The sequence below is a fragment of the Macaca thibetana genome, chromosome 18, assembly GCF_024542745.1.
Source record: "Macaca thibetana thibetana isolate TM-01 chromosome 18, ASM2454274v1, whole genome shotgun sequence".
Taxonomy (NCBI): domain Eukaryota; kingdom Metazoa; phylum Chordata; class Mammalia; order Primates; family Cercopithecidae; genus Macaca; species Macaca thibetana.
This window is the reverse complement of record NC_065595.1, coordinates 63,259,316-63,274,180: the sequence shown is the minus strand read 5'-3', so window position 1 is coordinate 63,274,180 and position 14,865 is coordinate 63,259,316. Positions and strand designations below refer to the sequence as shown.

At 39.8% G+C, this 14,865-nt stretch overlaps 1 protein-coding gene and 1 non-coding gene across 18 annotated transcripts in view; one reads left to right on the top strand and one right to left on the bottom strand.

Annotated features, from left to right (window-relative positions):
• DLGAP1 (DLG associated protein 1) overlaps window positions 1-14,865 on the top strand; it is a 959,039-nt gene that overhangs the window by 651,634 nt on the left and 292,540 nt on the right. For 13 of the 17 annotated variants that reach the window (XM_050767436.1, XM_050767440.1, XM_050767437.1 and 10 more), the window contains one exon: window positions 9,824-10,038. In XM_050767436.1, the coding sequence (XP_050623393.1) occupies window positions 9,824-10,038 (215 nt within the window). Of the gene's footprint in view, window positions 1-259; window positions 374-9,823; window positions 10,039-14,865 lie in introns of all 17 variants that reach the window. The other 4 variants (XM_050767451.1, XM_050767449.1, XM_050767453.1 and 1 more) reach the window with 1 other exon arrangement.
• On the bottom strand, window positions 12,958-13,061 carry LOC126941598 (small nucleolar RNA U13). Its single transcript, XR_007721380.1, has one exon. It is a non-coding gene; the product is annotated as a small nucleolar RNA U13 (small nucleolar RNA).

Genomic DNA, 14,865 nt, shown 5'->3' with positions numbered 1-14,865 from the left:
AAGAGCTGTGGCAGAGGGTATAAATTCTATTTAAAGAGGTAGGTATTTACTCTTATCCTTAAAAGGTAATTGTAAGCAATCTAAAACAAATTAAGTTTTCCACCAGTTTCGGGCTTCCAGGGGAGTAAGAAAGGGCGGTTGCCAGGGAAATCTTCTCCTGATTGGGAAGCAACAGTCATGCCTAGGGATCTGCACATTGCATAATTGTAATTTTCCTATTCTTGCTCTTTTTTTTTTTTTCTGTTTTTGCTATGAGAAGAGCAAGCTAAAAAGGCTAAAGGGACATTTAAGCCAAGTCGCATTTGTCAAGGTGAAAGCTGTGTGGAGCAGAAAAGCAGTTCTCCCAGCTGCAAAGAAGATGCAAAGAAATCGAGTGAGTAGGGAATCTGAGAGCCCACTAAAAGTGCTTAGAAGGCCAACACATTACAGCCATTTCTCTAAAAAGCTGTAGGCAGGAACCAAAAGTCCAGGGCGGAGCCTTCCTACAAATGCTAAGACGCTGTTGGGACGCTTCAAGGCTCCCAAAGCCACCCTTAAAGGTGTGTCTGTCCTGCAAGTTTTCTAATCACCCACGCACCCCCATCCCGAACTGTTCATGTTTGTTTAAACAGCAGCTGCAAACAGTACTTGGTAAGGCAACCCCAGACCAGGAAATGACAACACTCTTTCACTTCAGCATTAAATATTTATTATTTTGAACCCTCTTTTAGCAGTGCTAGAAAATTAGTGACACGAGAACATTTGTGCTTATTTGAATGGTTACATTTTATTTTAAAAACCACTACTGTTGAGTGGGAGTATGCACCCCATTCTTTTCTTCTTTTTCTTAGTTTATTGGTTCATTCACTTAATCATCACAGATTCATCAGAGGCAAGGTGATATTATTAAAAGTTTTGGTGTCAGACAAATGCACATTCCTACCAATTATTATGACCTTGGGCAAGTCCTTTCATCTTTTTTTTTTTTTTTTTGACACAGAGTCTCACTCTGTCTGCCAGCTGGAGAGTGGTGGCACCATCATAGCTCACTGCAGTCTCAAACTCTTGGGCTCAAGCAATCTTCTTGTCTCAGCCTCTCAAGTAGCTAGGACTACAGGCACATACCACCACCACACCAGCTACACTTAAAAAATTCTTTTGTAGAGGTGGGATCTTGCTACGTTGCCCAGGCCAGTCTCAAACTCCTGGAATCAAATGATCCTCCTGCCTTGGCCTCCCAAAGTGCTAGGAGTACAGGTGCAAGCCATTGCACCTGGCCATTTAACCTTTTTGAATCTCAATTTTGAAGCAGTAAGATGGAAATAGTAATGCCTATTTCATACAACTGCTGCAAAGATTAAAATAAAGTAACATAGGCACTGCCCCTAGCTCATTGAGATTATTCCATAATTGTCAGATATTTCATGAATGTCAGATGCCCAACTCTCCTTTCATAATGTAGGTTTTTCTCCTCCTATTTACCATTCCTTTTCAAGCACAGGAAAGGCCAAATAGGTTGACCCCTAAGTCACTGCCAAGCACCCTTATTTACCTGGTTGTTGTCATTGAAACACCTTGTGCTTGGGAAGGAATCAACAGCTGCTGAGGGGTAGCTGTGCAAATAGAAACCTATCCCTGATGCCCACCATTCAATTGTGACTTTTCCTGGCTCTACTGTCTTTGTTTGCACCAAATCAGCCAAATGCTAAGTTCCTTATTCCCAGTTCTTTGGTTCCTGATGAAATGGAACTTTGCTTTATACACTCACAGCCTTGGGCTCATCAGTTTTCCTCCCAAATCTCTGCAACCCAGAATAGCTCACGGAATCACACTGGCCTGCCCTTGTATATTTTCAGGACATATGCTCCATTTCAGCTGTCCCGGCTTTCTAAGTGTCTTCATTCCTTTTGTGGCTCTCAGATTTCCCAAAATCTCACGCATTCTCATTACTCCACACCTCACCATGCAACTTCCCATCCTGAGATAATCTGCTCTCAAAGAGTCACATGCACATGGCTTCATCTCTCAACCATCGTCTCTCAGACCATCACTGGCACAGACTATATCTATTTAGTTACACTTTGATAACTGCAGCCCAGCCAAAGCGGGGCACTCAAGCTAGATGCGCTTGGGGAGAGACTTTTAAAACTAAGCGTTCCTACATCTGATAGAGTAGTTCTTGTAACTTTTCTTTCAAGGGATTGTAACTCATTGTTTGTTTATCAATTTTTTTCCTTCAGACAGACCTTAAAGCACTATGACATTATTTTCTTATCTGAAATATGTGCTTTGTAGTTTATCAAAAAATAATTGTTACCCAAAAGACATGTCATATGTCATATATGAATATGCTAGAATATGCTAGAAGGGGACGGGGGAGATTCCTGAACTGTCAGTGGCAGACCTCAACTTGGGCACAGTGTCACCCTACACTAGTTACTAATGTTTCCGGACCTCAGTTTCTCTATATGACAAACTGAGGTTATAATATTTACTCCTCATATCCTTCATGATGGTTGTAAGGATCATGAGACATATGTGAAGTTATGATTTTTTTCCAAAAGCATGTCATGATAAATGTAATTGCTATTATTAATTTGGTCATTACTAAATATGAACATTAAGTTCGACAGTTACTATCCCAGAATAAATCCATTTCTTGTTTTTCTTTTCATACATATTTTAAAAGAGTTTTTAATTTATTCTAAGAGCCATAGTTTCCACGTTTTAGCATTTTGGATATTGGGATAAATCATATATTCTATGGAGTGTCAGAATTTATTGGTGATGTTTATTTCTTTCTTAGCAACACGAAAAATGTTGGGACAATTGCATTAGTGTCTTAGATTCAGTAAAATGTGCAGTGACATGATCTCAGCTCACCACAACTTCCGACTCACGGGTTCAAGCAATTCTCCCGCCTCAGCTTCCTGAGTACCTGGGATTACAGGTGCCCACCACAATGCCCAGCTATTTTTTTGTATTTTTAGTAGAGACGGGGTTTTATATGTTGGCCAGGCTGGACTTGAACTCCTTGCCTCATGATCTGCCCGTCTCGGACTCCCAAAGCGTTGGGATTACAGGCGTGAGCCACCACATCCGGCCATGTGTTCCTCTTTCAACTGAGTTCAGGAAAACCTAAAGTGAGGGGAAATGTCAGCACCAAAAGCTAGTCCACTTCCAAAGCTCCCGGCAGAGACACAAATACCTGTTTGTGCCCGTGGGCCAACTTAGGAGAACCGTTTTCTTACCATGAAAGAAATTTTTACAATTTTGCAAATTATTTTATATATAGTCCATTTGCACTTATATTCTTATACTAGAATATATAGTGGATAGAAATATGGCAGCCACTGCTTTTAATCCACTGCTTTTAATAATAAATGCCACTACTTTTAATGCCCAAGATTTTTATCATTGACCATATTCTTTAAAAGTAGCCATGAAGAAAGCCAGGTGTGGTGGCAGGTGCCTGTAGTCCCGGCTATTCAGGAGGCTGGGGTGAGAGGATCACTTGAGCCCAGGAGTTTGAGGAGCAGCCTGGGCAACAGAGCAAGACCTCATCTCTACAAAAATTAAAAAGAACCAATTGGAAGTGGAGAGAGACTATTTTTGCTCCTAACTTGCCAAAGAAAATTGAAGGTAGGCATCAGAGTCTTGGAAAGCCAAAGTCATTCATCATCAGGTGGTGTCTGTGTGCTCAGTAACATGGCAGAGTACAGTGTACAGTGAAGAACTCCCATCAAACAGAACTTTATTAAACACTTCCTATGTGCTTATGGACATTACCTCATTTCATCCACACATAATTCTATGGGATAGGAAACTGAGGCACAGATAAGTTAATTAACTCACCCAAGGATGTACCTAGTAATTTACCCAGCAAAAATTCAAACCTGGAATTCAAGTCCGGGCAGTTTAATTGCAGAGGCCACCCTCTAATCCTTTGGCAATACAGCTTCCCGTGATTTCAGTAAGCTTATGGAGTAGTTGGAGAGATGAAACAAAGACAAAGAGCCATGTCCATAAAACAGCACTTCGTGATTATTTAAGTACTCAGTATAATCATGTGGACCGAGGGTTGGGATACTTTCTCTATGAGCCATATTGTCTCCATCGCTACCATAAAGCTCTGCCCTTGTAGCTCAAAGTCAGCCATAGATAACACAGAATGAATGGGCATGCCATGTACCGATAAAACTTTATTTACAAAAATAGATGATGAAACAGATTTAGTCTGCAAGCTATATTCTGCTGACCCCTTATATAGATGGTACATGCTATAAATTTCATAAAGGAAAAGATTAATTTAGGCTGAAGTAGTTGGAGGGAGTTTTGGGAGAGCAGATTCAACTTTAAGGAAGACTTGAGATAGCCTGACATGAGCTGTGTGACCTGACCCCCTTTGCTTCTCTTGCTCAGTGCTCTCTGACCAGGCTGGCATTTTCATTCCTAGGGCTGCAATTACTCCAATCTTCTTCTTACTCTAGATACTTCGCACCGGCTGATCCTTCTGCCTGGAAGCTCTTCCCCTAGATCCTTCCAAGGCTGGCTCTTCTGGTCATCAAATCTCTCAGATGTTACTTCTTCAGGGGGCTTCACTGAAGGAGAAGTTGAAGCAGCCCCCCTCCAGCTACCCTGGCACACCCCCTTATCTTATTTCCTTATAGCATTTATGCTGTCTGAAATTATCTTGTTCATTTATCAGGTGCTTGTCTATTCGCTGTCTCTTCTAGCTCTCCTTCTAGAATATAAATTACATGGAATGAGACCAACGTTTGTATTATTCGCTAGTGTGTATTCCCAGCACCCAAACCATGGCTGGCAAATAAACAATTAAAAAATACCTGCAGAGGCCGGGCGCGGTGGCTCAAGCCTGTAATCCCAGCACTTTGGGAGGCCGAGACGGGTGGATCACGAGGTCAGGAGATCGAGACCATCCTGGCTAACACGGTGAAACCCCGTCTCTACTAAAAAAATACAAAAAACTAGCCGGGCGAGGTGGTGGGCGCCTGTAGTCCCAGCTACTCGGGAGGCTGAGGCAGGAGAATGGCGTGAACCCGGGAGGCGGAGCTTGCAGTGAGCTGAGATCCGGCCACTGCACTCCAGCCTGGGCGACAGAGCGAGACTCGGTCTCAAAAAAAAAAAAAAAAAAAAAATACCTGCAGAAGTAAAGAAATAAGGGAGCGAGGCAGGAAGAGAGACAGAAAATATGAGCATGCCCCATTAGGTGGGTGTTTTATTGTCTCCTGTTCTGTGACTGAATAGACTACAACCTTCATTAGAATGGCCCATCCTTCAGTGCCCATGACATCATTTCAATTCAGAAAGCATTCTCATCCTGGCTGGGCACAGTGGCTCACCCCTGCAATCCCAGCACTTTGGGAGGCGGAGGCAGGCAGATCATGACATCAGGAGTTTGAGACCAGCCTGGCCAACATGGTGAAACCCCGACTCTACTAAAAATATTAAAATTAGCCAGGCATGGTGGCGGGCACCTATAGTCCCAGCTACTAGGGAGGCTGAGGCAGGAGAATCTCTTGAACCCAGAAGGCAGAGGTTGCAGTGAGCTGAGATCGTGCCACTGCACTCCAGTGTGGGTGACAGAGCGAGACGCCATCTCAAAAAAAAAAAGATATTGAAATAATTATTTCAGTACGTTCAAGACCAGCCTGGCCAACATGGCAAAACCCTGTCTCTACTAACAATACAAAAATTAGCTGGACGTGGTGGCACAGGGCTGTAATTTTAGCTACTGAAGAAGCTGAGGCAGGAGAATCGCTTGAACCGGGAGGTGGAGGTTGTGGCGAGCTAAAATCACGCCACTGTACTCCAGCTCAGGCAACAGAGCAAGACACTATCTCAAAAAAAAAAAAAAAAAAAAAAAAAAAAAAAAAAAAAATCCCTATGTAATTAGAGGGCATTAGCCCTTGATTATGGCCATTTCTTAGTCAAGGGCAGCTCTTCCGGTTTTCCGAATGATAACATGTGGTTTCAGTGATAGATGGGCTATCACTGAAACAGAGAATGCACACTAATCCTCATTTTGTTTTAACAAAAATTAAGATTTCTGTTGGAGTGCTAATGCTTAAACGTAACAATTAAAAAGCAATTAATCCTTTTTTCTCATCCATAACTACTGTAAAATCTAACCTGTATTATTTTGTTTTTATTATTGTTTGTTTATGTTTGTTGAGTCCAACCCCCTCCTAAGCTGGTACACACACACAGGGCATCCCACCAGCCAAAAATCAATGAGGTCCTGCACTCTTTGTCTCTGCTCCAGCTTTCCTTCCACCAAGACTTCCTGAAACTGCCACCACAGTAATAATGCAGGCTTTTCTGAGACAGCTGCAAGGTTATCTTTTTCTTTGGATTTTCCTAAATCTTTTCTCTCTGTGCAGCTGAAATGGAAAGACACAGCAACCTCTCTCCAGCTCACAATAGCAGCTGCAGCCATGTAATTCCCCCTTTCTTTCCAATCAAAAGGGATTAACATTTCACTCTTTGGACCTGGTATGCTTACCACTTTATATGCTTTTTTCTAAAACTATCCACCTAAGTAACGTCTCCCTTTTGCTTTAGTGTTTAAGAAACAAAAAATAAAAACTGACTCGATTATACCGATGGTAATGGCCCTTGCAGTTCAGCAACTGTGTTTTTCTTCTCCAAGGTCTCGATTTTCTGTCTTTACACTTTCCCTAGAACTGATTACTGTATTATTTTATGTGTAATCTTGTTGTATGCTACCTTTAGGTATATAAATAATGTATTACTATTCAAATTCCACTCCAATGGAAGTCGCTTCCACACAACTTCTTAGCTGCCATCATTTGAAAAGTATGATTAATTGAAAGATCTACAGGTTAAATACTTCTCAGCTGATTCCCTAAACAACAATTACAGACTGTTTTAGTAGTAGTTTCCACACAGAGTAGAGTGCAGTGGCACGATCTCAGCTCACTGCAACCTCTGCCTTCCGGGTTCAAGAGATTCTCCTGCCTCAGCCTCCCTAGTAGCTGGGACTATAGGTGCCCGCCACCATACCTGGCTAATTTTAGTATTTTTAGTAGAGTCGGGGTTTCACCATGTTGGCCAGGCTGGTCTCAACTTTGAACAAAATATGTGAACAAAATTTGCCTTGTTTTGTTGCATAAGCAACAAACTGACTTTTGTCATTACTCTCTGATATACTCCAGAGAGCAATGCCTATGAACTTCACACCAGTATTGAGAAATAGCAAGTGTGGGGTGCATCATCTATGACCCTCAGCTGTACCAAGTTAATTTTTAAAGTGCAATTGCTAAGCCTGTAATGAGGCTCTGAACGTGATCCTATCTATGCAGTGAGTCACCTGCCAATGCAAGGAAAACAAGACTGTTCTCAGCATTTACAATTTCCTGAGAAATCTTTGTTGCTGTGGTGATTTTGATGCTTTTACCTAAAAAAGTAAAAACATGACATTGTTACTAGCATAATTAATAAATGGCAAGTGTATCAAATGTGATGAGCACAAAGGTGTCCGGGACTATAATTGCTCAGTTTTGCAGGTGCCACAAAGCAAAAGACAAGGAGCATCAAACAGTGGTCAATATGTGGCCCCAAGAACTGCCTCATTGGAACTCAGCCCCTTCTTAGCTGTAACTCTGGGTGAGTTACATAACTTTAGTGTCCTCCTTTGTAAAATGGGAATAATAGTAATATACCCCTCCACTGTGTGGATCAAATGAGCTGACATTTATAAAGTGCTTAGAACAGTGCCTGCACACAAGAGCACAATATAAGAATTGATTAAATGAAATGAACATGCTGCAGGGTGATGCTTCATCTTGGTTAGTACTTTTCAGAATTAGAACCTACAAACCACTATTTTAAAGTCCACGAATAGTAGCATTTCTTCAATCTGAAGTTCTTAGATCTAAAATTTCAAGTTATACAGGTAAATTCACAATTAAAAAGGAAAGAATGATCCTCTTTTAGTAAAACATCTATTCTCACTTCCTTAGAACCTATAATATCTAGAAATCTCTGTCTGATATGTGTGTGCGCTATTGTGGACAATTTTCTTAACACTTTAGATTTCAACATGATATATTATGAATCATAAAATTTTGATTAATGTAATTTTATCTTAGGAGTTAAACACTTCCAACTGTAGTGCTGCTGTTTTAGCTGTGTGTCCTTTGGCAAGTTACTTACCTTCTCTGAGCTCCTGCTTCTCACCTGAGAAAAACAGAAAAATATGCACAGGTTGTCATATTGATGAAATGAGATCTTGTAGGCAAATTTTTTTTTAGCAGAGTTAATGTTAATAATGAAGTACCATTTTATTTTAATATATAAGCAGTAAATTGTTAATATCAAAGTATTAAAAGCCTTTTTATTTTCTCATTGCAAACCTGGCCAATTCCAGGGAGCCTTTCCTGGATCCTCCTTTCCCGGATCCTCCTTTCCCATCACCATTACTGCTAACTCTCGTTTCTCTTCTCGTCTCTGTTATAAATATGTTGAGGGCAAGAACAAGCCTCCCCCTTTTTTGGTCTCTTTTACTTAAGCCTTGTGCAGTGAGTGCTCTGTGCACTGTAGGATGTTTGCTATGTTACTTCTTAATGGATAAAAAGAGTGGCTACTATGCATCTTTTTTCACATCATGAAAAAGAAGGAATGAGATCTAGGTTGAGTTCATGTTGAAGTGGAAAATCTAAGAGGAACTTAAGAGAAAGCCACGAAGACAGCTTCTAAAACATAGTGCAATGTTCTGCTGAACTCGGAGAAAATGACTGTGGAAAGAAAAAAAAAGAGCAGTGCACTAACAGCATTATTTTGTTGTGGTACCCACAGTTAGGGACTTAGAGTAGGATCCAGCAAAGCAAAAGGAAAGGAACAATTCAGACAAGTAGTAGCTATACCAGGTAAGTCACAGAATCAGAAGGCCAAAAGGGGAGAAACTTGCAAGAGGAGTCATTTGTATGTAAGTGTGTGCATGGGTGTGCAGAGGCCAACAAAAAATAAAAGCAAGAAAATGCCATTATCTTCCAGAAGGAGATCATTGAAAACCTTTAGAGAGTGCTTTAAGTAGATCTTTGGAAGCTGAATCCAAATTAAGAAAGATTCAGAAAGAATAAGTGATTGGGGAGTAAATGCAGCTGGTGGAGACCACTGGTTTAGGAAGAAGACAGACTGGATATGAGATGGTAAAGTCAAAAGGTTCAAGGAAGGCATAGATCAATCAAAAAACATTCCCGAATCTTAAATGGCAATTGAAAACAAATCACTGGAAAGCTTAAATAAAATTGCTCTCCTTACCAATGGCATTCTTATGCCTGACTCAACTATTATCAGCGTGAGAAAACTGAGATGTACAAATGATTCAAAGCCAATGGTTTTAATTTTTCCTAATACATGAGTCATGTTAAAGATTGAGAGACATGGTTTTGTATGTATTCAAAATATTCTTGAGCCTATTACAATACAATATTGTTATTGAAAGGTTAATGTCTAAAGTTTCAGATAATTATATTACCAACATGCAGTACCATACCAAAAAAAAAAAAAAAAAAAAAACACTTGGTCTTATTTATACGTTTTAAAATAACTAAGAGGATAATTGGAATGTTTATAACACAAAGATATGACAAATGCTTGAGGTGATGGATACCCCATTTACCCTGATGTGATTATTACACATCATATGCTTGTATCAAAATAGCTCATGTACTCCATATATACTTACTACGTACTCATAAAAATTAGAAATGTTAAATCTAAAAAAAAAGGGGGGGGGAAAGAAAAGAAAAAGGTAGGATTTTGTAAAACGTGATTTATCTGTTTTCTATTTGAATAGGTTCCTCAAGATGAATGGACAGGGTACACCCCTCGAGGTAAAGATGATGAAATTCCATGCCGAAGAATGCGGAGTGGTAGTTATATCAAGGCCATGGGGGATGAAGACAGTGGAGACTCAGACACGAGTCCCAAGCCTTCTCCAAAAGTTGCTGCACGGAGAGAAAGCTATCTCAAGGCTACTCAGCCATCCCTTACAGAACTCACCACACTCAAGTAAGTAGTCCTAACCCTGCACTTGTGATAGTCCAGGTGCTTGTATTATCACCGAGGCTCAGACGGTGTGTCTCCTACAGTAAGTGGAGCAGAAACATCCTACAGGTGGAGCAGTGCAATACATTGATTGTGACTTTAGATCTGATGTCTGTACCCCAGTGCCTTTGTAGAGAGGGGCAACAGATGTGCTCTGCATTGATCATAAGCTGAACCCCTCATCTCTAAGAAGCAGAAACGATCCAATCTTTTCAGAAGCCGTTCTGGATTCTTTTAAATCCAGATCTTTTTATTTCCATGATTTTTTTTTTTTAACCTCGTGTGGCAATGTTTTGGGTCCATTTCTGTTCTCCAAATAGATATATTGAAGTCCTAACTCCTACTGTCGGTGAATGTGACCTTATTTGGAAATAGTCTTTGTAGATCTAATCAAGCCACCAAGTTGGTGGTAGTTTTTTCTGACAATTCTTGAAAACTAACACATGTAGTAAAAAGGCAAAGAGGAAGGGCAACTGAAAGTCAAAGAAAGAAGGAAGAGGTTTTTTTTGGATTCTTTTAAATCCAGAATGGCTTCTGAAAAGAATTAAAATTTCTGGTCAATAAGAATATACATGTATCCCAATTCTTGAACATTTGCTCGGGCATGAAGTACATACAAGAACTTTTTCTTAAGACTCGAATTTTTCAGATAATTGAGTGACATAATAGAGGAGATTGTCTTGGAGAAGCTTATAGAATGTGGCCATGCTTGCAAATTGGATATGTGAAGGTTCTTGACATACATTTTTAAACTTGGGCACTCAATACGTATTACAATTTGAAGGCCTTAAAAAGGTTTTGTTTGAAAATATAAATATAGTCATACAACATCTAATGATGGGGTTACATTCTGAGAAATGCATCATTAAGTTATTTCACTGTGCAAACATCATAGAGTACACTTACACAAAGCTAGATGGTCTAGCCTACTACACACTTAGGCTGTATCGTGTGGCGTATTGCTCCGAAGGTGCACACCTATGCAGCAAATTACTGTACTGAATGCTGTGGGCAACTCTCAGACAATGGTAAGTATTTGTTTATCTAAATATATCCAAACGTAGAAAAATACAGTAAAAGTACAGTATTATAATCTTATGGGACCACCATATTATATGCATCATTAACTGAAATGTTGTTTTGCAGCATATGACTATAGTCCTTAACTGTATTTGTGCTGTTTGTGAACAAAGAACAGCACTCCACAGGAAACCACTGAAATTGATTATTTTAAGCCAGACCTGATTTAATTCTAAATGCTGTTTATAGAGAGTACATTCTTTAGAGTCTTGAAATGTAGAAAATAGATAGAATTCCATTTGGACCTGAAAAATATATTACAGATAACTCATATTTTTAAGTACCATTGATTCCGTATTTTGATGAAATAACATTACTATTCGTGCATTTATATTATGTTACTCAATAAAATATTAAAAGACAAAATAAATAAAACAAAAAAATCAATGCCGTCGAGTTAAGGAAAACAAACCTATTTGTTAATCAAGAGCACTGAAAAACAGCTGACTCTTGTGCATGGGAATTTATTTAAATAGCAGAGTATGTTGTATTTTAAAGAACCGGACAGAGACAGCCTCTCATGAATTATTTGTCAAGCGTTTGTGTGGAACAATTCTGGATCGTTTTAATCAAAAATTAACACCAACACATCAGTAAATTAAGCCAAGAAAAAAACCCCTTCTTTCTTTCTTTGGCTTTCAGTTGCCCTTCCTCTTTGCCTTTTTACTACATGTGTTAGTTTTCAAGAATCGTCAGAACAAACTACCACAAACTTGGTGGCTTGATTAGATCTACAAAGACTCTATTTCCAAATAAGGTCACATTCACCGATAGTAGGAGTTAGGACTTCAATATATCTATTTGGAGAACAGAATTGGACCCAAAACATTGCCACATGAGCTTAAAAAAAAAACATGGAAATAAAAAACAGAAACAAATCTTCATTGTATTTTGGCACACCTAGCAGATGCTCAGAAAATTAAATTAAAAGAACTGGATTTGTAATAAAGGCAGTGGACCAAGGTGACATGAAACGAGGGAGGCCAAGGACCCTTCTGAAAAAAATATCTTCTATGGACCTTAAAGTATCTCTCCACTAGACACAATGCTAGGTAGTCATGGCTGTGGGGTTAACATCTTTCTGAAGATGCAAGAAAAGAATTGCAATGGGCAGGAAAGTCACTTAAACCAGCAACCTCCAGAGTCCTTTCCACCTCCTGAGTATCCTGTTAGGTTGTCATCAAGATGCATTGGTCACATTCGCTGAGTGATACTTTGGGTCTTGGGTGATAAGATAGAGGAACTGCTCTTGTCCACTGCGATATCCAGGTAAGAGGAGAACAGGAAGATGCAGAGCCATGAGGAAGATGAGAAGGGTGCTCTGAGGAGACTGAGGACAGGGGTGGTGGGTAGGGGCTGAAATCAACATCACAATCGTGCCCTGGGCTACTCTCATAGCTTCAGGATGTGGAGGATCACTCTGAAGTCATCGAAACTCTTTCTTTCTCATTTGCCTTCTTCACAATATGACCCTCCTCTAATGTCCTGGACCATATTTTTGTGACCACCATATATTTCTTTTACTGCTCAGAAGTTTTCAGAGCAGAAAGAGACAAACATGCAGATGACAGCTAGGCTGATGGTAGAGGGCCAGCTCCTTCAGAGGGTGAAGATGTTGAACTGGTTATGAGTTAGTGACTGCTATTTCCTCCCTCCCCACTTACGGAAATTCAAAGTGGTGATAAGTGGACAGGAGAACACCTACTAAACTGAAAACATTTTGCTTAGGATGGAGTTTCCCCAAACCATCTCTGTTGTCCCCTATTCTTTGGCAGGAAAGAGAACTTTTTTTTCCTATGTTTATGTAAGATGGATAATGTGCCGATATCATCACAAGGTTTGAAGGAAGCACATCTCATATATTACTGTGAAAACTCAATCATCATGATTATGATCCACAAAAGGATCACAAGAGAACCTTAGACAACCGTCTAAACATATCTTCCTTCCCTGTGCTACCATCACATCCCCTAGAATCATTTCTCATAGTTCTACTTACCTCTATTCGTTTCACACTCACCTAGTTTATGAGTTCCCTTTGTCATTACAGTCTACACATTAAACCTCCGTCATCTTCGACTGCATACAATTGTTAGTGACCTCTAGTTTAACCAGATTGGCCAGGCACGGTGACTTACACCTGTAATCCCAGCACTTTGGGAGGCCGAAGTGGGCAGATTGTTTGGGTCCAGGAATTTGAGACCAGCCTGGGCAACATGGCAAAACCTCGTCTCTACAAAAACTACAAAAATCAGCCAGGTGTAGTGGTGCGCACCTGCAGCCCCAGCTGCTTGGAAGGCTGAGGTGGGAGGATCACTTGAACCCAGGAAGTCGAGGCTGCAGTGAGCCATGATTGAGCCACTGCACCCCAGCCTGGGCAACAGAGAGAGACCCTGTCTCAAAATTAATTAATTAATAGTTTAACCAGATTGAAAGAGATACAAAAGGAAAACACACTAAAAAGGCAAAAATTCAGACATGACATGAGTCATAATCAGTTCTGTCTTTCATTCCTTGATGATGTTTGGACTGCAGATCATTATTTTTCTAGAAGTTTGAAGGATTCAGTCCCTTATGAGAAAAAAGATCCCCATATCCTGGAATTCTAGTTCCTCAAAAAAGAAAACTATATTTATGTTCCTACTTCTTTGACATTTAAGTCGATTTTTTTCCCTCCTTCCTCCTCAGCAATTCACAGCTTTAGGGATGAATCATAGCCCTGAACCAAGATAACTAAAATTAGGCAAGTGAGATTGGGGCAACATTTTGTTTAAGGTTTTCAACTCCCATCTTCTCTCAGAAATGTTGAAGAGAAGGCACTCCTACACTTTCTTACATTGTTTTTCTCTTTTCTTTTCTATTTTCCAAAGGCATCTTGAGGGTTTATTTATGTGGGTGGTTTTTCATCAGCTGCTTAGTGTTAGTCATTGGGTCCTCAGACATATAAGGCCTAAGGTCAGTTAAACATTGTGGTGTTAGGAGTAGTTTTGAGACAATGAAGTCCATCTTTGGGCCAGCAAAACCCCTCCTGTAACTACTCTTGGAAAACTATTATTTCGGTCACTCTCTTCTCTTACCCCACAGCTATTAACAAATCGCTCCACCTCATCACTAGCTTTTCCATCTTCCTTACTTATTAGCTAACAATAAATTTGAAATGGCATATCACCCGAGAATATTAATATTTTCAAAAAATTCTGAATGTTTAATAGTAAATTTCCAGGCAAGTAGAGGAGACATTTAGGGGCCAGAGTTCTCTCAAAGCATGTCGTTGCAGCCTGGCAGTGATGAAGAACATAAGTCTCTTACTTGGAGTGCCATTTATTCTAGAACTGAGACTACTGCCTGCTACCATGATTAGTTAAAACCTAGTCCAAATCCCATCTGGGACTTTTATTCGATACACTGCAGAAAGAACTTTTTAAAAATTATACTAAGTGGGGTGTCATTTAAAAGATTCTGAAGTTAAATTCAAATATCTATTAATCCTACATGAATAATAGTTTAAAGTGACTTAATACTTCATCTCTTTATCCAAGCACTAAGAAAAATTCTTCCCCTAGAAGAAATAGTCAGTCTTTAATATTATAGATGTTGAAACTCCTCTGAAATTGGGGAGAAGGATCCCAGGCCGTTGCAAGAGAGCTAGTCAGAGCTCCTAGCAATTTTGATAAAGTGTCTGACGAAAGGCTTCAGGAAGATTTATTTTCA